General features: G+C 37.1%; 1 protein-coding gene across 1 annotated transcript; it reads left to right on the top strand.

Moving 5' to 3' along the window:
- The first annotated feature begins 920 nt into the window (after nt 1–920).
- inpp5kb (inositol polyphosphate-5-phosphatase Kb) lies at nt 921–19,082 on the top strand. Its single transcript, XM_046861702.1, is given in 15 exon segments — nt 921–1,059; nt 5,739–5,843; nt 6,463–6,571; nt 7,707–7,823; nt 7,947–8,126; nt 8,582–8,692; nt 8,825–8,934; nt 9,100–9,126; nt 15,648–15,873; nt 16,287–16,389; nt 16,392–16,423; nt 16,542–16,625; nt 16,716–16,820; nt 18,071–18,238; nt 18,805–19,082. Coding segments are annotated over 14 exon segments (1,428 nt in total). The 5' UTR covers nt 921–1,012; the 3' UTR covers nt 18,143–18,238; nt 18,805–19,082.
- Nucleotides 19,083–24,186: the final 5,104 nt, after the last annotated feature.

The following is a 24,186-nucleotide window of genomic DNA, read 5'->3' as shown; positions in this document are numbered from 1 at the left end:
GATACCAGGGCTTGAATCCCAACCTTCTGATCAGTAGCCCTGAGCCTTAAACAATAAGCTACCACCTTCGTAGAATACAACCAAAATTTTGACAAATTAATAAGAAAAACTAGCACTAATTATGTTACAACATGATTTCGGTGCAGTCAGTCATGTGACACGAGCAGCAGTCAAGAAATGAAGGGTGTCATCAGGTATGCTAGTTCTGCTCGGCAGTTTTTGCTTTAATAACTGATGTATATAACTACAATCTTCAATCCAACAGCATGTCATTAAAACAGTGCATATTTTCCCTCCAGACCACCAGAGGTCAATTGTCCAACTCACTGTTTCTGAATGATCAATTGTGATTTCGGGTTTTTTTTGTTTGTTTGTTTTTAAAAACTCATCTGGTTAAATTGGTGTTCTTTCTGTATCCAAAGTGGCATCACACATCCAGACAAAAATTATATCTGCCCTCTTCTACATACACATATTCATAGACCCATGATCAGCTAATGTGATTGACAAGAAACAGAATAGTGAGCATTGAGAGTCAATTTTGTGTTTTACCATGAATGTCTGCATCATGATGCAGGGGGTTTGAATTTGACATTTTCTACATGGGAGGTCACAATCAGTTCTAAAATTCTTCTTAATTCCATGCATGCTGAACCTAAGCTAGTAATAAAAAAAGCCTAGTCCATCAAAAAGTGTTTTTTTTGTATGAATAAAAATGTCTTTCTTGTTTAATTCTAAGTCACTGAGCAATTTATTTGACCACATAATTACAAGCCAGCCTTAAACATTTTATACTCAGGAATGTAAGTCATTCAAAGACACTGGTTTCTCACCATTCAGAATCTCCATCCAGCAGAGCCCATTGTGTCACATCCATCAACAACCAATGAAAGAATGCATATAAGTGGCACTAGCATGCAGGGTATATGACCGAGTGGACACTGTGTTCACTGTGCTGAAGTTCCAATATGTGTAAATGCTTTAGAGAACGTTTATTAGTTACTCTTAAACAATGAACGCTGGGACCCTCCGAAGCGGACAAAGACTTCATGCAAACAGGTAGGATACTTTTTTCTGGGCTCTGTAAGAGGTTAAGAGTAACATGTGCCACTCAGTATGCAACTATTCAACTCGAGCAATGCATTCAAGAAGATTTCTAGTTTCTACTGTCATCATTCTGATTACAATAAGAGTTTTGTCATATCCATACACATCAGGCAGAAACTGGGTCGTATCTGTGATTACTTTGAGCTACAATCACTGTTATTATAACCACAGGAATAAACTTCTTATCTGCATATTTTGCAGATATACAAACACCCCATTACAAGGGGAATACCAACATACAGTACCACCTCTGCAGTACATTGCACATGCGTATCTTCCATGCTTACATTGCACACTGTATACTTTATACACTATATATATTTTTTTACTTTTGGTTCTTGTATTTGCACTATCATGACTTTTGTCATTGAATTTTGAAATGAAATGTATATATATCAAGCATACTTGGGCTTAAGTCTCAGGAAGAGATAAAAAAACGTGATTAATTTGCAATTAATCACGAATTAACTCATTACAATCGTGCGATTAGTCACGAGTTAACTCGTGATTAATCGCAACTTAATCACACAAGTTTTTAATACTCTAATCAACAGGGGCATGGACAAAAATAGATGCTTTATGCCAGAGATGGGAAGCAATAACATACAAATACTTTGTTACTGTACTTAAGTAGATTTTTCTGGTATTAGTACTTTATTTCACTATAAATTTAGTCTACCACTGGTGTATTATTTCCTGTCTTACACACCACAGATGTAGGATAGTTTACGAAGCTAACAATGAGCAAGGCACAGAGAACAGAGACATTCCTGATCACCTGATCATCATCATCTTTGCTCTGCTTGTGTTCTATATGGTGGCTGTTCAGCCTGGATACATTCATTAGATAGCAACATTTGGAATGCTTTTATATTAATATATTAGTATGACGTGAGGTCCAGTTACCAGCGTGACGATAAAACAGGTAGTAGTAATAGCTACTTTTTACTTAAGTATATGTCAGAGTCCAAAATTATTTACTTTAACTTGAGTAAAAAAGTAGTCAGTACTTTAACTTTCTTAAAAGAGTCTTTTAAAACATGAGCATCTGCAATTCTACTTGAGGGATTTGCGTACTTTTGCCATTTCTCCTTTATGTATATTATTAAATCATAGAGCATGAACACAAAATATTCTTATAAATGTTTTCAATTATGTAAATCATCAAGACACCAAACTGAACTTTGCTTTGTTTCCACACGGACTGGTTCAATTGCCGGATGTGTACATTGGCGGATTTTATTGCTTGATTGGCGACTTTGCTTGAGATTTTGAAGATTCCATACGTGATAGTTTTATCATTAATATTTTAGCTATTCTTATGTATTATTTTGCAGTCCCTGGCATCATATTTCACATTCTGCTTTATAGATACTCAGACAAATTTACATTTTATTTGTATTTCTGACTGACCTCCAAGAAATTATCACATTACTAGTGCGAATTTTCTCATAAAACCTATTAGCATTTCAATGCGTTCTGGTTTCTTTGTCCAAATACAGTAAAAAAAAATGTGTGTAAAGATCACAGTGTATTTGGAGCCTCTTACAGATTACACCATCTAATCTCAGGCACTCATTCCCACATATCCTCCAAAAGAATGCATTCTTACTGCCACATAACTGCTAGGTTACTGTGGAAACAGGATTACACCACATGCTTTCCTTTCGAGTTTCTTTTTTGGAAATTTAGTGGACCTACATGGACATCTGTTGCAGTCAAATGGAATGCAAAACTGTGTGTTTTTGAGCATCTAGTCTATATGTGGGAAAAATGCAAAAGATATCAAGGAAAGAGCAACATGCTTTAGGAAATTTATAGGACTCCATTCTCCGAAGATCTGACTGACTTTTCCATTTTTGCTCGTTCAGCCTCAATATTAATCCTTATTAATAACTTCCACTGTGCGTTGTTTTTTTGTGCGTGTCAAAATTAGGACTCCTAAAATAATTTTTGGACAGTATCTTAAACCATATACATTGCTCTTTGGGGCAAGTTTTGTAGACCGTATTCAGGAGGTCAGCATTGATAACAAAATGGCAACAGCATTGGAAGGTACACGGGCACGTTCAGATAGCAACACCAGCACCAGGTCCAGCAGGATGTATTTACGCCAGAGCCTCTTACAGCTGCTTACATGTGTGGAAGACCTCAGTTCTGGTGATGAAGCCGCCGAGGAGGTGTCCCGCACCCTGGACAAAGCCTTTCAGCTCTGTGGTCGACAAAGCAGGGAGTTCTTCAGGTGCCTGCTTTTGTCTTGTGTGGAATCTTCAATCAAAAATTGTCAAATAATGTTACCAGACCTTTTCTCAAGATTAAAAGTCAGCTTCTAGAAGCCTAAACATCTTCTCCTTCTTTCGGCTGCTCCCATTAGGGGTCGCCACAGCGGATCATCCGTCTCCATACCACCCTGTCCTCCACATCTGCCTCTTTCACACCAACTACCTGCATGTCTTCCCTCACCACATGCATGAACCTCCTCCTTGGCCTTCCTCTTTTCCTCCTACCTAAACATAATTTAAGATAAATTATGTTTAGGTAGGAGGAAAAGAGGAAGGCCAAGGAGGAGGTTCATGGATACTCTGGATACTCTAATGCTCCATTATGCAGGTTTACAAGTTACAGGTTCTGCTTTTGGTGTTTAGACACTTCTGCTGAACATTTGGAATGCTTTTATATTAATATATTAGTATGACGTGAGGTCCAGTTACCAGCGTGACGATAAAACAGGTAGTAGTAATAGCTACTTTTTACTTAAGTATATGTCAGAGTCCAAAATTATTTACTTTAACTTGAGTAAAAAAGTAGTCAGTACTTTAACTTTCTTAAAAGAGTCTTTTAAAACATGAGCATCTGCAATTCTACTTGAGGGATTTGCGTACTTTTGCCATTTCTCCTTTATGTATATTATTAAATCATAGAGCATGAACACAAAATATTCTTATAAATGTTTTCAATTATGTAAATCATCAAGACACCAAACTGAACTTTGCTTTGTTTCCACACGGACTGGTTCAATTGCCGGATGTGTACATTGGCGGATTTTATTGCTTGATTGGCGACTTTGCTTGAGATTTTGAAGATTCCATACGTGATAGTTTTATCATTAATATTTTAGCTATTCTTATGTATTATTTTGCAGTCCCTGGCATCATATTTCACATTCTGCTTTATAGATACTCAGACAAATTTACATTTTATTTGTATTTCTGACTGACCTCCAAGAAATTATCACATTACTAGTGCGAATTTTCTCATAAAACCTATTAGCATTTCAATGCGTTCTGGTTTCTTTGTCCAAATACAGTAAAAAAAAATGTGTGTAAAGATCACAGTGTATTTGGAGCCTCTTACAGATTACACCATCTAATCTCAGGCACTCATTCCCACATATCCCCTCCAAAAAGAATGCATTCTTACTGCCACATAACTGCTAGGTTACTGTGGAAACAGGATTACACCACATGCTTTCCTTTCGAGTTTCTTTTTTGGAAATTTAGTGGACCTACATGGACATCTGTTGCAGTCAAATGGAATGCAAAACTGTGTGTTTTGAGCATCTAGTCTATATGTGGGAAAAATGCAAAAGATATCAAGGAAAGAGCAACATGCTTTAGGAAATTTATAGGACTCCATTCTCCGAAGATCTGACTGACTTTTCCATTTTTGCTCGTTCAGCCTCAATATTAATCCTTATTAATAACTTCCACTGTGCGTTGTTTTTTTGTGCGTGTCAAAATTAGGACTCCTAAAATAATTTTTGGACAGTATCTTAAACCATATACATTGCTCTTTGGGGCAAGTTTTGTAGACCGTATTCAGGAGGTCAGCATTGATAACAAAATGGCAACAGCATTGGAAGGTACACGGCACGTTCAGATAGCAACACCAGCACCAGGTCCAGCAGGATGTATTTACGCCAGAGCCTCTTACAGCTGCTTACATGTGTGGAAGACCTCAGTTCTGGTGATGAAGCCGCCGAGGAGGTGTCCCGCACCCTGGACAAAGCCTTTCAGCTCTGTGGTCGACAAAGCAGGGAGTTCTTCAGGTGCCTGCTTTTGTCTTGTGTGGAATCTTCAATCAAAAATTGTCAAATAATGTTACCAGACCTTTTCTCAAGATTAAAAGTCAGCTTCTAGAAGCCTAAACATCTTCTCCTTCTTCGGCTGCTCCCATTAGGGGTCGCCACAGCGGATCATCCGTCTCCATACCACCCTGTCCTCCACATCTGCCTCTTTCACACCAACTACCTGCATGTCTTCCCTCACCACATGCATGAACCTCCTCCTTGGCCTTCCTCTTTTCCTCCTACCTAAACATAATTTAAGATAAATTATGTTTAGGTAGGAGGAAAAGAGGAAGGCCAAGGAGGAGGTTCATGGATACTCTGGATACTCTAATGCTCCATTATGCAGGTTTACAAGTTACAGGTTCTGCTTTTTGGTGTTTAGACACTTCTGCTGAACATGTTGGTACTCATCAAAATGTGTCTGAAATAATAATAATAATAATAATAATAATAATAATAATAATAATAATAATAATAATAATAAAATAACGTGTGCATTTCCTGTCTGTTATTTTTTTCATGTGATCATTTTCCTTTCTCCTGATTTCTCCATCTTTCTCAGACTTCATATAGTGACATGGAACGTCGGTACAGCAGATCATCCAGTTCATGTGAGGTCACTGTTACAGCTTGATTCTGACTTTAAGACTGATCTTTTTGTAATAGGGTGAGACTTTTATTTACACGCAATCTTTTGTTCCTTTAGGTATATTTGACTATTGTTTCACTTGTAAAGGAAACCTATAAATGTAAATCAGGCCTCTAAAACTAGTTTTATTATATAGAGATACATACTACTGCTATAAAGGATGTTGGGCTGAACATAATTTAAAACATTAGAATGGTTTAAATGAAGTTGAGGGGTTCTTACTTTTCATCTGTTCCTGCTTTTAATAGCTTTGTACTTACATGTTTTATGTGTAATTTTGTCATAATTACTGAGTAACTAGGTTAAATATTACTTACGGAATCTTACTGCGATATTATATTAATTGACGTCTGTATTCCAGTTTCATTTTACCATAGAAACATACACAAGTTTGAAACAAGAAACATAAAGTAAATGTTAATTATGTGTAACTGAATGATTCTATTCACATTGGTATTAAATGCTAATCAAATTTTACTATACAGTTTTACCATACATTCCTTATTTTCTTCCTTTGTCTAAAGAAGACTAACTACCTGGGACTTTCTGGTTATTTTAAAACTGATATATTCAGTTTTGCAGGGATAAACATCCTGCTAATATTAATTCTTATGTACATGCTAACAATGTGTTGCAGTCTGCAGGAGGTGAGAGCCACCCCAGTGAAGTATATGTCTGATCTGATAGCAGAAGACTCGTGGAGCCACCTCTTCATGGATACTCTTATGCCAAATGGCTTTGTCAAGGTACAACACTGTACAAGGAGAATGGTTGTATGATTCAAATTGGTTATGATGCTGTTGTTCTCTTATACGGTTAAAAATAGAGTAGGAAAACAATAGACGATTTTATGCAGCCCCTCATTAGAAGAGAGAACACTGGCTCCTTTGTATTTCATCAGCAGAATTGTGACGGAATCAGGATTTTGTATGGTTGGCCTATTTCTGAGTAGTATGATTAACTGGGTTCAGGCACTGCTGTCAGGGCAGGCCACTCATTCACTTGCTCTTCCGTTATATAAGTGGTTGTTTTTCTTTTTTATTTCAGTTCAGTTTCATTTAGTACAATTTTATTCAATTAAGTTAAGTTCAGTTCAGTTCATTAAAATTCAATTCAATTCAATTCAATTCAATACAATTCAATTCATATAGCTATTTTAACAATTTACGCTTGTACCAAACCAGCTGTACAGAAATAAATAGATTATAAATAAACATTTTAGCATTATAAAACTGATCTTCCGTTAGGGGTCGCCACAGTGGACCATCCCCATGTTTGATTTGGCACATGTTTTTACGTTGGATGCCCTTCCTAACGCAACCCTCCCCATTTATCCGGGCTTGGGACCGGCACTAAGGCTTGTGCAACCCTAATGGCTGGGGTTGGTTCCCTGACCGGGGATTGAACCCGGGCTGCAGCGGTGAGACATTATCCTAACCACTAGACCACCAGGGAACCCCAAACATTTTAGCATTATAAATTAGTCTCTATACATTTATTCCTAATGAGTGAACCAGTGGTTTCAGTAGCAAGGAAAAAGAAAAATAGGAGAGAAAGAAACCCTAATGGGTATGAGAGTGGAACCAGACTCAAAAGGAAATCAATTCTCATTGGGGGACACCAAATGTCCATTCTTTATAGTACCATCGTTGTTAAGGTTATCGACTGTTCACTAGTGGACACAATTAGAATTCCAAAAAATTCCATTTTTTTTCAACTATATTTATTCTATAAGGTACCAGTGTAAACACATCCCCAGAAAACATTATAATGTCTCATTATGATGATGTAAATGTTTTAATGTTAATGTATTAATTGATCAAATGTATTTAAACTATTTTAAAAACTATTTTGCTTACTTTTTGTTGAATTTTCTATTAGGTGACTTCTGTGAGAATGCAGGGTCTTCTCCTGCTCCTGTTTGCTAAACAGGTCCATCTTCCTTTTATCCGTGACATTCAGACCACCTACACACGCACCGGATTCTTTGGCTATTGGGTATTAAATACACATGCAAATATTTTAATATTCATGTTAGAACTGTTAGAATTATTAATTTTCATTACATATCATACAATTAGGATAATATAACGTATGTACATGATGTCTTTACCATCACAGGGGAATAAAGGTGGCGTGTCGATGCGGTTCTCTTTCTACGGACACATGCTGTGCTTCCTAAACTGCCACCTAGCAGCACACATGGATTACGCGATGCAGCGTGTGCACGAGTTTGAATACATCCTTAACTCTCAGCACTTCGATTTTGACAATACACAACATGTTCTCGACCACAAGTCAGTGCACCTCATTCACACATGCATACTTACATATTTAATCACTTTCTTATATATATATATATATATATATATATATATATATATATATATATATATATATATATATATATATATATATATATATTGCAAATACAAAACAGTACAGACACACAGGCACAGTTTCTATATTTTTGAAAGGTGAAGAACAGTTTTTTCTGTTGAGAGAATGGAAACTAATGGGTTTTTGGAGCAACATTCAAAAGTGGGTTTTAAAAATAGATATAATGCAATAAAAATGGAAAAATAAATAAAAGATTAAAGTTTTTTAGTTATAAGTTGTATACATCTATTTACACTTATTCAAAATTTATTCAGACTTATTTATACATACTCATATACTCACAATTATACACTTGTGCACTTATTTACTTATTTGTGTGTGCACACGTGTGTGGATGTGTATGTTTGGGTGTGCAGTGTGGTGTTTGGTTTGGCGATCTCAACTTCCGCATTGCAGATCACGGCCTGCACTTCCTGCGCTCCATCATCAACAGTGGTCGCTTCAGTTTGCTGTGGGAGAAAGACCAGGTGACACACACACACACACACACACACACACACACACACACACACACTAAACTCTATACATGTTCTGCAGTTTATGTGGTGAGTACAAATTATGTTTGTTGATGCTTTTGTATGTGTGTGTGTGTTTATTAGCTAACGATGATGAAAAAGATGGAACCTCTACTGCAAGAGTTTGAAGAAGGACCTCTAGAGTTCAAGCCAACCTACAAATTTAGTCGCTTCTCCGAGGCCTATGACATGAGGTAAAACCCTTCATCACTCAGTAAATATACACCACACACACACACACACACACACACACACACACACACACACACACATACACAGACCTGCCAGAAACTCCCATCAGCCAGAGTTTATGCCTTCTTTCAAAGCCTTTATAAACTCTTCATTCTTTTCTCTCACAGCCCTGAGAAGACATGGCTTGGTTTTACGTAAGATGCCACTTTTCCAACCTAAACTTCTCACTCAACTTAGTCAAGAGCACTAAACCCTTCCATAACCCTTATCTATAGTACACTCAACTCCATTACCCTCGCTTTAGTTGTCTGTATTGTGACTGTTAACCCTTACAGGATGAGCGCCAAAAAAAACTGTCGTTTATTTGGACATTGTATAATATTGCCATGCAGTAAGAGGCTTACTGAAGTAGGATTAGGCACGCTATATCCTCTTTCTGTGCTAGGACCTATAAAGTGTGCATTAGTTCCACTGCAGTAGGTATTAAGCTGGTGCAGAGGGACTGCATATCTCAGTGGAGTCAGTCAGCATGTGTTAATAATCATTTTGTACCATATAATTGTAATATATGCAACCGGTGATTATGCAGTAATTCCATTATCACTGCATTTCACAGTATTTGTAGGGAAAGAATCGTGTACCCATGAAACCTTTTCTTTTAAAATACTCCATTTGCACAATTTATTAAACCTTATTCCTTATATATGGAATCTGATTGGCCAGTAGTATTACATTATTTTATATACAGTAACAGAATCTCTGTGTCACATAACAAAACAATGTACTTTAGTTAAGGTAAAGATAAACAAGGTAAAATATTACTAAGTAAAGTAAAAGTGCACCCTTTAAACATTCACTTAAATATCATAAGTATTATGATTTACTATGGCGATAATGTTCATTTTATCATTTTTGTCACAAGACTGTTGTTTAATCAACTCACTTTATGTGAAAAGACTCTAATGTTACACTTAACACAACAATTATAACAAACACTCTGATATTTATTAAAATCATGAGCCCAAAACCTTCTTTTCAACTACTTTTAAAAAAATAGTGCAAATAAGGCCAATGGTGTTGTGACACGTTCGAGTCAGCAGACTTTTCCATCATTTATTCATCTCTAAATGTTCTGCTTGCTGTTGAACTGATGCTGAACTGTATGTTTGTGCTGAGTAGATCACCACCATGCGGCAATCAAAACAAGTTTAAAAGAGAGCGTGGTTGACCAGTTAAGTTTCTATCTACTTATAAATAAAAAGGAACGACTGATTTAGCAAAATGTAATTGAGTAAAAAGTCAAATATCTGACTTTGAAATGTAGTAAAGTAAAAGTAAAAGTCTCCCCAAATGGAAAAACTTTATTAAAATACAGATAAGCAAAAAAGCTACTTACTTTACTGTCCACCACTTTGTAAAAGGATTGAAGCTCATGGAAGCAGATGCACATACAGTAGAGACAGTCATTATTAATCAGGTGCAGTAATTCAGATCGTAAGGTAAGGCTGTGATCAAAATTCAGGCAAAGCTCAGGTGATACACAAACAGGATCCAGACGGGCAAAGCAAGGACACAAAAAACAGATGCAAACAAATTGGCAATTTGAGATCAACACTGAGAATAAACTGTTCGGTAAGTCTATCAATCAATCAATCAATCAATCAATCAATCAATCTATCTATCTATCTATCTATCTATCTATCTATCTATCTATCTATCTATCTATCTATCTATCTATCTATCTAGTCAAACATACATTCATACATACATACATGCATCATGCATCTATTTTTACATAGATAGATAGATAGATAGATAGATAGATAGATAGATAGATAGATAGATAGATAGATAGATAGATAGATAGATAGATAGATAGATAGATAGATTGAAATAACCTTCATCTGTGGTTTGGAATTTTTGGGAATCCAGACTCTAGGACACTGACAGGGTGCTCTTGTGTTTGGTTGTACAGTTCAAAATATAAAAATGTGGCACTCCTGATTTAATTGCCTGGAGAGATATTAAACATTTATATTTAACATTATGCAATAAGTTTCCTGCAGCTCCGCTCAACAATATCACTACTGATCACGTTGGTAACACTTTATTAGATGGGTAGCCTACCTGCCTTCATAATTAATTTACAAGGATGGGATAAATATTTCATATAGCATTACTCGAGGATTTATGTAAGGCTCATGTCAGAACCTAAAGGTTTTTATAAAGCATATTGATTTGACTTTACATGAATGAAATAAAAAAGAAAAAAAAAATGTTACTTTATAGATCGAATGTTTCCAACTGCACGTGAAATCCTTTATATTTTAGGTTGAGAATGAATAAAAGCACATTTATGTAGTGCTGAGAAATTTTCTCTGAAGCTTTTTATAATCATCATTTTGGAAGCTGTATTTCCTGCATCTATGTGTCAAACAGGAGCAGGGAATTGAATGCTCTAGGGTTGAAGTGCAGTTGATGTAGCTATAAAGCATTATTAAAGTACAGCTTGACTTATTTATGAACTCCGTATGACATACAAAATTTAAGCCTCAAACTAAAATGCTAATCCAATTAGCATTTATGTTGCTGTTATGAAGCACAATATGAAGCTTTTATACATTTTGTTTATATATAAGTGTCATGAATGTGCTGTTATTCAAGAGGACAAAACATTAATCCTAATTAATAAGCCGATAATAATAATTTAGATATGTACTTTGTTCTACCTGTTTAACTTTTAAATTCACCCAATACCTAGAAATTGCTTTCTGAAATATTAATGCAATGCTTATAAATGTGTTATGAAATGCACAATATAGGTAAACTAATTAAATTTAGCAGGTTGATTAATTATTAAAATGATTAACATATTTGCATCAGTAAAAAACTATTTATTTATATATAATTATTCGTAGATGCGCTATACTATTTTAATTAAAGGGTATCTGTGAAAGTGAAAGGTAAAGTTTATAGGACTGTGGTGAGACCTGTGATGTTGTATGGTTTAGAGACAGTGGCATTGAGTAAAAGACAGGAGGTGGAGCTGGAGGTAGCAGAGCTGAAGATGTTGAGGTTTTCATTGGGAGTGAGACGATGGACAGGATTAGAAACAAGTTTATTGGAGGGACAGAGCATAAAGGACGTTTTGGAGAGAAGATGAGAGAGGCGAGATTGAGATGGTTTAGACATGTGCAGAGGAGGGACATGGAGAACATCGGAAGAAGAATGCACAGGATGGAGCCGCCAGGAAGAAGGAGAAGATGAAGGCCAAGGAGGGGGTTTATAGATGCGGTGTGGAAAGTTTGTTTGAAAGAGGCAGATGTAGAGGACAGACCTCTAATGGGAAGTAAAAGAAGAAAATGTGCTATACCAGTGGCGGGCAGTCAGGGTCAGCAAAGCCTTCTCTGCTGGCCTAAACACTATCAGAAGCACTCACCAACATTTACAACCTATATTCTAATATTTGTTACATGAAATTGTATTAATTTATTCCCAACAGTTTATTATCTTCATTGTGTTGTGTTTCTCTTGGCTGCACTGCTTCCAGTATGTAGTATTTTAAGCAGCTGATGAATGAGGAAAATCAGAGAGAGAGAAGGTTAGATGAGGTGGAGTTGGTGAAGCAGGATGTAGATAGGATTAGTAAGGAGGAAGTGAAAGCAGCAATTAAGAGGATAAAGAGTGGAAAGTCGGTTGGACCAGATGACATACCGGTAGAAGCGTGGAGATGTTTAGGAGAGATGGCAGTGGAGTTTTTGACCAGATTGTTTAACAGGATTTTGGAAGGTGAGAAGATGCCTGAGGAATGGAGAAGAAGTGTGCTGGTACCGATCTTTAAGCATAAAGGAGATGTGCAGTCTTGCAGTAACTACAGGGGAATTAAGTTGATCAGTCACACCATGAAGTTATGGGAAAGAGTAGTGGAAGCCAGGCTGAGAGAAGAGGTGACCATCTGTGAGCAACAGTATGGTTTCATGCCGAGCAAGAGCACCACAGACGCATTATTTGCTTTGAGGATGTTGATGGAGAAGTATAGAGAAGGACAGAAGGAATTGCATTGTGTATTTGTGGATTTAGAGAAAGCGTGCGACAGAGTGCCAAGAGAGGAGTTGTGGTATTGTATGAGGAAGTCAGGTGTGTCAGAGAAGTATGTGAGGGTGGTGCAGGACATGTACGAGGACAGTGTGACGGCAGTGAAGTGTGCAGTAGGTACGACAGACTGGTTCAGGGTGAAGGTTGGACTGCAGTAGGAGTAAGACAGAATACATGTGTGTGAATGAGAGGGAGGTCAGTGGAGTGGTGCGGTTGCAGGGAGAAGAGCTGGAGAAGGTGGAGGAGTTCAGGTACCTGGGGTCAACAGTGCAAAGTAATGGAGATTGTGTTAGAGAAGTGAAGAAAAGAGTGCAGGCAGGGTGGAGTGGGTGGAGAAGAGTGACAGGAGTGATTTGTGATAGTAGGGTATCTGCAAGAATGAAAGGGAAAGTTTATAGGACTGTGGTGAGACCTGCGATGTTGTATGGTTTAGAGACAGTGGCATTGAGTAAAAGACAGGAAGTGGAGCTGGAGGTAGCAGAGCTGAAGATGTTAAGGTTTTCGTTGGGAGTGACAAGGATGGACAAGATTAGAAATGAGTTTATTAGAGGGACAGCCCATGTAGGATGTTTTGGTGACAAGGTGAGGGAGGCGAGATTGAGATGGTTTGGACATGTGCAGAGGAGGGACATGAATTATATTGGTAGAAGAATGCTGAGGATGGAGCCACCAGGTAGGAGGAAAAGAGGAAGACCAAGGAGGAGGTTCATGGATGTGGTGAGGGAAGACATGCAGGTAGTTGGTGTGAAAGAGGCAGATGTAGAGGACAGGGTGGTGTGGAGACGGATGATCCGCTGTGGCGGCCCCTAATGGGAGCAGCCGAAAGAAGAAGAAGAAGAAGCACTGCTTGCAGTATGTGTATGTGCATGTTAGATTTTTTTTGTCCAATCAGATTTCAGTCTCTATGTGCTGCCATGTCAATCTAATCTGCCCAGGGCCTTCACAGTCAATACTGCTGGCCCTTTTACTATAGAGAATATTAGCAATGGCTCTGTTTCTTTAACCAATCAGATTTCATATTCGCCTCACAGGGCAGTTAGCCGGCCCAGAATAGTGTCAGCATTTTTCCGTCCTCTGATTGGTTGGTCAGAGGGAAACTGTTACAGTCAAGTTCGAGTGGCAAAACACGTGTGTAGCTCTGCACACATTAATATATCTGAGTTAGACTTTTTATGCCTACAGAGGAAGAGAAATTGATTTGGTCTTGGACATACTTAAAAATACATTTAACATTTTAAATTTATATTTATTTAAATTGGTAATTATACAGACATTAATTCTGAACTGCTCCAGATGTTGTAGGTGGCACACTTGCGGTTGTAGTGTAGAGGTTTGGAGTCTTAACTGGGATTCTTGCTTTAGTAAAATGGTATTCTCCATATGTGAAATGCCTCTCTCTCTCTCTCTCTCTCTCTCTCTCTCTCTCTCTCTCTCTCTCTCTCTGTGTATATATCTGTATATCTGAATATATTATATGTAGATTTGTTTCTTCTCGCTAAATTGCACCTTTAGCACGTTCTCTCAGCACCGCTGCTGCTACATGAATATGACGTATCACAACACTACAAACACTGAGGCGTGTCCCATAGAATACAGATTAACATGGCAGAGGTAGAACTGCATCTTCCTGGAGGCAGAACAGGAAAAATAACGTCTGGTTTTATTTAATCTTTTTTATTTTTTACACTACAACAACCTGTTTGTAAAAGGGCCATGTGTTAGAAGTCAGAAGGCACTTAAATTTATTTTTTATATAAATGTATGATTTGCTGTCTGTCTGAACCAAAGAAATAAAAGGGAACTATCTGTACTATAGTGAATTGCATAGCATCATATTGTTTTTCCATTGCATCGTAATACACTGAATCGCATTGTGTTGAATCAAATCCAAATCGGATCGTAATGGTGTGAATCGTATGCCATCACATCACATCAATACCTGCTTCAAATGTATCTTTAATGTAGCGTATCGTTGGCTAGGCATCAAAATACGAATTGCATTTGCCTCAGTTATGGAGATACACATCCGTATTGCATATACAAACCGTTATTTCATGTGCATCAATGGCAAGGAATTTCTCTATCCACTGAACACCTTAATCACAGTGTGCATGTGTGTCTTCCTGTCTCCCTGTCTCCATGTGTCTCCCTGTAAAAGACATATGTTTTCAAACATACATGTATATATGCTATTTATAGAAATGTAAATGATTTTTGAACAAACATAGGCGCATGTCATATTTTAGATCTATGGTATGTATTATAATAAAAAATTGTAAGTGGTACCACATATAAATTATAATAACGATCATGTGTGTGAAAATTAGTTGAAACATTAACAAGTTGCAAACTTTTTTAAATATCAATTTACTATTGAATTCCACTAGGGTGCAGTGTTTTGTAAGTTTTTACCAATAAAGCCTGAAAACAAAAAGAATATACTTAGTTTAAAGGATGGGATCATCATATTTGGAGCTGTGTCTTAACACCACGATGATCGCATGAGTTTTTTCTTCTGTATCCACAATGAAAAGGTCAAACTGTACCTGTCTGGCCTTGTATTCTCATCCATATGTGTTATTTATGATACTAATATTATTACATGCCTATAACTGCTCAGCGGAAAGAAACGGAGGCCTGCCTGGACCGATCGAATCCTGTGGAGGGTAAAGGCAAAAGGATCACCAGATGAAGAAGAGAGTGGCTCAACCTCATCATCATCATCATCAGCAGCAGCAGTAGACAAAAAAGACTTTTCGTTGAGGGTGAACCAGCAGAAGTACACCTGCGACACATCATATGGTGTTAGTGACCATAAACCTGTCATTGCCACGTTTATCCTAGAGGTGAGTCCTGTTTGGAGTGAGTTTAAACGAACAAGGTGATTTTAATGCTGTTCTTATAAATGAACTGCTTCTTTTAGATACAGCATTTTGTATTTCAAATCCCACCAAGCATTCATTCTGTACATTTCTACAATGTTAATGCATTCGATTTTGGATTCAAAGGTTGTGAGTTCAAATCACATTCCCACCAAAGTGTGATAAGGGCCTTGTTTAGGGACATAGTATAAATCAGGGACATTAGAGACTTGTATAAATGAGATAAATGTAAGTCACTCTAAGGGTGTCTGCCATATGCTGTAAATGCAAATATCCACATAAATTAACATTTTAGTACAATAAGGATCCAAAATGTGAGTATTGCTATTTTTCAGCCTTCATCATCAGAACCTGTGTTCCTTTGTGCCTGCTTTCAGATTCAGTAAAAGTTGGAGAAGCCTTTAGTGTGTGTAAGCGCAGAAGGCCAGTGGAGCGCTGATGAGGACGCAATCCTGACCTACACCATCCAGGATAACTTGCTGCCTGCACCTCAGACTGGATTGGCCTCTACAAGGTCTAAAAAGCAAAGGAAACCAGAGGAGAAAACTTAGAATAAAAAAAAAAATTTACGTCCATAATAGTTTTGAGTGGGTGCTGAAGTCTGCTTTACGCTGAATATTTCTTCCCCTTAGACTAACTTCAAGAGCCCCACTGATTACATTACCTTTGTGTGGGTCAAGGAGGGCGAGTTTGCTGAAATCAATGACGTTGTCCAGGTATTAATGGAAAATGAATCAGCAATTGCTGTTGTTAAGTTTCACTTGTGCATGTTTGATTGATTTGCACATCCATTTTACCTCTACCAGTTGAGAATGAATAAAGATGACTTCCCCGTCCTGGCAGGGGATTATATTCTGGGTTACTACAGCAGGAACATGCAGTCCCTAGTCGGCCTGAGTCCTACTTTTCAGGTAGGATTTGTTATACATTATACTTACAAATCATGATAAGTAAGATACAAATTCTGACTTGGTGACTTAAATAGGCCACAAGTGTAAAAGATAAGTCAATAGATAAACACTGGATGGTTTTATGCTAAGCAGGTGTTTATCTTGAGTTTCTGGATGGACCCTTCACTTATTGTACAATGCATATTTGCATTCTTCAAGTTTTTTTTTTTTTACATCTGATCTTTGGCCACCCATTTTTTTTTTCTTGGTAAAAAAACAGCTTTGTTTGTGGGTCAGTAAGTTTTGATTGTACTTTATACAACACTAACTATAATAGTTTTATACAAATTAAATTAAATTTCAACTTGGTGGCATATTAACGTGTAAATGTATATTTAATTTACTGTATGTTATATAACATCTTGAAATTTTTGTTCATTCTGCTTATTTACATCAAACATTTTTTTTTAGATAGGAACGTTAGTTTTGAGATAGGAATGTTTTCCCACTTGGGTCTAATACAGGATTCTTGCTGTTTAACAGTCATGGGTCTTCTTTGTCATATTTTTCATTTCCTGACGTTTTCAATTGATGAAAGTTCTGGACTGCTATGCTATACTTCCACTACGAAGTCATGCTGTTGTAAAATATGCAGTATACAGTCTAGCAACATATAAATGAAATATGCAAGGCCTTCCCTAAAAAAAGTCTGAAAAACCTATATATAACTTTCAGCACTGATTGTGCATTTCCAAATGTGCAAGCTGCCCATTCCATAGGCACTAATGCAACCTCATTTAATCAAAAATTCAGGTGCAGTTAAAAAATGTCACTCACCAAATCAGGTTGTCATGTTACCAAGATACTTCAACCCTTCCATCTAGTGTTAAAATTCAAAGAATTTGCTCACACTAGTGACTCCTTTTGAATATATGAAGAAAGCTTTAATGTCACAATTTTCTTTGAATGAACTGTTATGATAGAAATGATACCGCTTTAGAATGAGCACATTACTATATAATACACTATAATAAATCTGTGATTTGCTGTCACTTCTACTGTCAGGAAATTAAATATATGAAATATTCATATTATCAGTAATGATTGACGCTATCTCTGTAGAATACAGGATACTCATCACTATGTGCCTTTTACAAAATATTATAAGCCTCTTCCTCATTATAATTTTTCATCTCTGACAAATCTAATGTGGTGTTTACAGTCACTTGCATAGCTGGAGCTCATTCCATGCTTTGTTTGGTGTGTTTCAGATAATGGAGTCCAGGCTTGCGCTATTGGAACACCTGATGCCTGAGAATGTTAATGGACTGCAGCCACAGTAGCTTTATCCAGAGATACAAACCGTCCATTTATGTTGGGGAACTGAGGAGACCATTTGTTGGAGCATTGGGAGAGGAACGTTATCCCATTTGTATCTGGTACAGGATTCTCGCTGCTCAAAAGTCCAGGGCCTCTTTGTTGTATTTTTTGTTTCATGAAGTTCTGGACTGCTATACTATAAAGCCATGCTGTTGTATTAGATGCAGCATACAGTATTACATCGTCTTGGTGAAATTTGCAAGGCCTTCCCTTAAAACAAAAAAGGTTGCTCAAAAACCCGTATATAACTTTCATCACTGATGGTGCATTTCCAAATGTGCAAGCTGCCCATTCCATTGGCTCTAATGCACCCCCATACCATCAAAGATGCAGGTGCTGATAACAAGCTGGATGATCCCTCTCCTCTTTAGTCCCAAGGACCTGGCATTCATGGTTTCCAAAAAGAATGTCAGACTTTTTCTCAGTCCACGTTAAATGAACTTTAGCTCAGAGAAGATGGTGGTGTTTCTGGCTCATGCACACATACTTTTTTTTTGCACCATAAAGCAATAACCTGCATTTGTGTATGCTACGACGAACTTTGTTCACAGACAGTGATTTCTGGAGATGTTTCTGTACCCATGAGGTGATTTTTATTACATAATCCTTTCTGTTTTTAATGCAGTGCGGACCCCCCTGCCTGCCTGCGGACCCGAAGATTGCAGCTATCCAATATTGATTTTCACCCTTGTCATTTGTGCACAGAGATTTCTCCAGAGTCTTGAAATCTTATATTATTATAAAATTATATGAAGTATTGAAGATGAAATATTTAAAGTTTTAGAAACTTTAGGTTGAGAAACATTATTTAGAAATTATTTTATTTGTAGACACAGATTTTCGATTGGTGAAACTCATCTTTATTTCTCTGCCTTTCTAAGTAAGATACAATTTTTATATCCAATCTTGTTACTGACCTGTTGCCAATTAAAAATTTGATTGGCAATTTGTCAAATTTGGGCACACTTTCCTTATTCCATGGGCACAGCTTTGGAATGCATGTGTATAAATCTGTGTAAAGCTGCTTTGAGACAATGGTAATTGTTAAAAGCGCTATACAAATAAAAATGAATTCAATTGAATTGAATACAAATAAAAACAGGGTGAAAGCACACTGACCAAGGATGAGATAGTTTAAATAAAATACTGGGTGTTGATGATTAGCCAGTTGTGTGTAGACGTTTACACACAGTGCAATCTGCAGTAGCTGAACTCAATGTTCTAATTAAAAGAATGTGCCAACATCCTCCTGCTCTAGCCGGAGTTTTCACAAATCAGAGCAAAAAGGAATCTGAGCAAATCTGTTAAAAATGAGGAAATTAGGAAAATGTTGCTAATTGGAAAGGAAGTGCAAGCTTTATCACTGATTACTCAAGAATAAAAAAAATATATGCCCAATTAGGTATCTGCTTAGTTCTTACCGCAGCCAGATGATGTGGTTTATTTTTTTTTCATGGTTTATAAAATAGTCCAGCTTTAATAGGGAAACACTTAAAAGTAAATGGGACTAATGTGTTAAAGAAGGCTGTTCTGGTAATACAGTACAAAGGCCTGCATCACCCAATCATCTGAATATGAACCTGAAGATGGTAAAACAGTTAAATTTCTTTAAAGTAAATAGATTAAAATGCAGCACATAATAGACAAATCATCTGGTCAACTGATTACTGGTATGAACATTGCTCAAATACTGTTAACAGGTAGTATAGTGGTATTCTAATTAATGAAATTGGCAAGGTTTTTGACATACGATTTCATGTGTCATATACATTAATCATCAAAGTTTAACTAAAATTTTCCAAAGCGTTCCGACGCAGCTTGAGTTCCTGAAAGCGAATGAAAAGGCTTTCTAACACCGTCCATGTTGTTTGATTTGTTTAGCCCAGATTAACAGCACATAATATATTGTGATCTCATTCTTTCTTCATAAATCTTTAGGTGTGAAACAGAGCTTCAGGTGTGAACCAAGTCTTATTTTGACATTTTAGACCAAACTGTAGCTGTAAATCTCATTAAATCATCTTATCTTAAATTTTTGCTTTTTGTTTTGCTCCATCAAAGCATCTCCGTATAAGTAAAAATCCTTCATAGCACACTTTTGTCCAACCTCTGAGCTGTTTTCTACGGTGGCCTAGAAGTGCAAAACACATTAACATATCAGAAAACAAATTGACAAGTTTGAAAACACTAACAACCCCGAGAAGCAAAATAACAAATGCAAAAACGAATGAACAAATCCAAAAACAAAATAACAAATCCGAAAAACACAACGACAAATCAGACAAACCGGAAAAGGTAGGTATAGTTTGTGAATGGAAACTTACCGATCATTGGACTAGACACCTGTCCTTCAAGATATACAGGAAGTATGAAATCTTATAACTTTAATGTTTGTACATGTGTAAAGTTCTCTGTTTACTTAAAACTATTTTTTATTTCGATTAGTGCACCATTAAATATAAGAAAATAACAGAAGTAAACACTGGCAAGCAAGGAGAAAATGCAATTAATTCAAAGCTACTTTGAGGAAGGACATTCATATGCAGTGATGTTGGAGATGCTGCAGTAGATCATGAAATAAAGATTAGTTTGTACACTTTCACACATACGTTCCAACTTTCTCCTGCCGCAGACTGTTGTACTTCAGACGCTTTATGGTCTGATATCCATAACTTATCCGTTCTCCGTTCTCATCTCATCAAATAGTAGCTGGAGTGACTTGCATTTTATTTAATGGTATGCATTTAGTAATAGTAAAATGGATATTTAACCTTTTGTGCACGATTTCGAATATGAGGACATTTGTCCAGTTGTGCTAATTTAATAATAAAGGTTAATATGTGCTACAGGCTAAGTTCTTTTTAAATGACTTGAGAATGTGTATAGGCTGCCAACAGCAACGACACCAGCAGGTCATGTTCATAAATCCCCACAGATGGCAGTGTTGCTACTGGAATAATTACCCAATCCTTGCTTTCAAACATAATCATCATTACCATACAAATGATCACCAAGCCGACGAGAAGAGGATCCTAGTTCTCTTGTATTCGAAAAAGTTAGATATGATTTTATGCGGGTGACAAAGGACGGGAGACGCAACCAGTAACAATGCCATGTTTGTCGTGTCGTCATCCTTAAGTGTGTTATCATGATAGAGAGACAGGGAGAATGTGTAAAAAAAAAAGTGGGTTGAAAATTTTCAGCACAGAAAAAGAAATTGATGCTGGAGTTGAACTTCTGGTGAACTTTTCCCTCTACTATCTTGGGCATAGAGTTTATAGAATCTGTGCGGTAAGTTTGCAAGGATGAGAGCTGGTGTCTGATGTCCCACGTGAAAGAACTAACTTTATATTTTAAAGCGCCGTTCATTTTACAGTCCGGTATTTCAGGCCATGTAGTTAGTGAAATAACTAATATTCTAACAGCAGCCCTTTTAATCAATGTTCTCAAACAGATGTAGCACCCAGATGGGTAAGGTGCTCCAGAAACCCAGCACTCGATCAATTCTGGTGTGATTTAACCTTCATGATTTCAGCACACACACACACACACACACACACACACACACACACACACACACACACACACACACACACACACCTAGCTGTGGAGATCGTGTGTTGCACCAACTGGGACTGTTTTCATGCATAATTACAGCCATAAATCAGCCTCCGGCACCTGCTCCGTTCCTCAACACACACAGCCAGGAGAGCAAAGCTCAGATACCTCACCCCAAGCCTGCGTATCTGCCCAAGCACCAGCGAATCAGCATGAGCAGACTTGAAGCTATGCTCTATTCCTTCATTCCCCAGGGCACTTAGGCTATTAGATCTATCAGAGCTTTATCACACACACACACACACACACACACATGCATGCTGGGATGCTGGAAACAATAGGACCTTTTTTATATAAATTATTATCCATGATTTTACCTCGCTAAAGTTTTGCAGAGACACTGAGGGTACTTGTAGTGTACAGTGCAGCTGGAAAGTATTTACAATGCTTCACTTTTCCCACATTTTCTTATGTTACAGCTTTATTCCAAAATTGATTAAATTAATTATTTTCCTTAAAGTTTTACAAACAATACCCCATAATGACAATGTGTAAGATTTGAAAGTCTTTGCAAATTTATTACAAATAAAAAATAAATAAATAAATAAATAAATAAATAACGCGTACATAAGTATTCACAACCTTTGCCATGCCGCTTAAAATTGAGCTCAGGTGCATCCTGTTTCCACTCATCATCCTTGAGATGTTTCTTCAGCTTGATTGAAGTCCACCTGTGGTAAACCCAGTTGATTGAACCTGATTTGAAAAGGCACAACCTGCTAACATCTTGATACCACATACTGTACCACAGGACACCTTCAGAGGTCTGGTGGAATCCATGTCTTGAGGAGGGCCAACACAATATTTACTGTATGTGCAGGTGTAATACAGTAAATGTATGCAGTGCACAACCATTTCAATAGGCCTTTAATGGAAAGCATAAAATCAAGGTGACACCCACACACATATAACATTTTACTTACTAGACATACACCAGTGAGCCCCAACCACCAGGCCGCAGATCGGCACTGGTCCGTGGGTCTCTTGGTACCGGGCCTCACAGAAAGAATACATAACTTAAATTATTTTCGTTTTTATTTATTATCTGATTCTGAACGATGTTTTATTTTGGAAAATGAGCGGATTCTCTCCGTCACATCTGTCTATGACTCACTCTTGATGCATGTTATGATGCCTCGGTCACATGTTTTACCTCCATCCTCTACCTTCTTAAAGGGGCTGCTCCGGCCGCTAACACATAATACATTACCGCCAAATTGAAACCCCCAAGCGAGCAAAATGACCAAAAAACAACACCGTGGAGTCACGTTTATTATTATATTTATAAAATACCAGTTTTTATGTTGGTCGTATCATTTTATTTTGTTGTATTTATCCGCCACACCTTAACGGCCGGCCCGTGAAAATATTGTCTGACATTAAACCGGTTTGTGGCGTAAAAAGTTGGGGACCTCTGGGATACATAAATGACATTATGTGATTCATAGAGATCACTTATAAACTTTTTTTGTAATATGTATTATAAGTGTAATATAAGGACATGGCTAACAGCAGGTTGATAAACACAGCCATTAGCTGGAGAGCACTAATTGGGTAAAACAAATGCATTGCAATACATAATGCTAAAGCGATGCAATTAAAGGAATTAAAGACAAAAATTATTAATAATTAGTCATTAGAGTGATTAAGAGGGAGTTGTTCCCGTGCTTCATCACCATTACTGGTTGGCAGAGTTTTCTTATCCTGGGGAGCACACTCATTTTTACAAGAACCCTAAAGCCTAGGGCACTAAAAGGATTTTACTGCACCATGAGGTCACCTAATACTGTGAAGCCTATTAATGTAGCACTAAATTATAATTATGGAAGTAGGATATTTAATAAATATTGTAGTGAGGTAAAAATGAGAATGTGTGTGTATGTGTGTGAAAGAAAGGGAGAAATAGAGAGAGAGTGATTAAGATATTTAACATAAAAAAATTGATGGTGCTATGTTGTAAATTTTACATTCAGATCCTGGAAATCTTAAGCTCAACACATCGATGCAGGGTCCAAACACACTTTGCAAATACCCAGTGTCCAGATTTTGTGTTAAATAGATAAACCATTCAGGAACATGCTTACATACATAGCGTTTGTAGTGAGAGCTCCACGCTGAATATGACCCTGTTTTTTGGCTAATTCAGGCCATGTTCACCATAATACTTTTTCGTTTGAAAAAACATATTTTTCTCTCCGTTTTGGTCTTCCATCTTCATTGAGACGCCATTTTTAGTCACCGAAAAAGCCATGCTTTTTGAAAGTGGATGAATAAGAAAAAACACAGTTTTTGCATGAAACAGAGGCTTTCGAAAACGATGACGCATTTTTAGTGCCTTTGCTCGACATTGCTGCAAAGTTTCAAAGAAGAGACATAGTCGTTTTCACAC

This window comes from Silurus meridionalis, chromosome 11, assembly GCF_014805685.1.
Source record: "Silurus meridionalis isolate SWU-2019-XX chromosome 11, ASM1480568v1, whole genome shotgun sequence".
Taxonomy (NCBI): domain Eukaryota; kingdom Metazoa; phylum Chordata; class Actinopteri; order Siluriformes; family Siluridae; genus Silurus; species Silurus meridionalis.
Note: the sequence above shows the minus strand (reverse complement) of the source record. Positions and strands in the feature narration are given on the sequence as shown.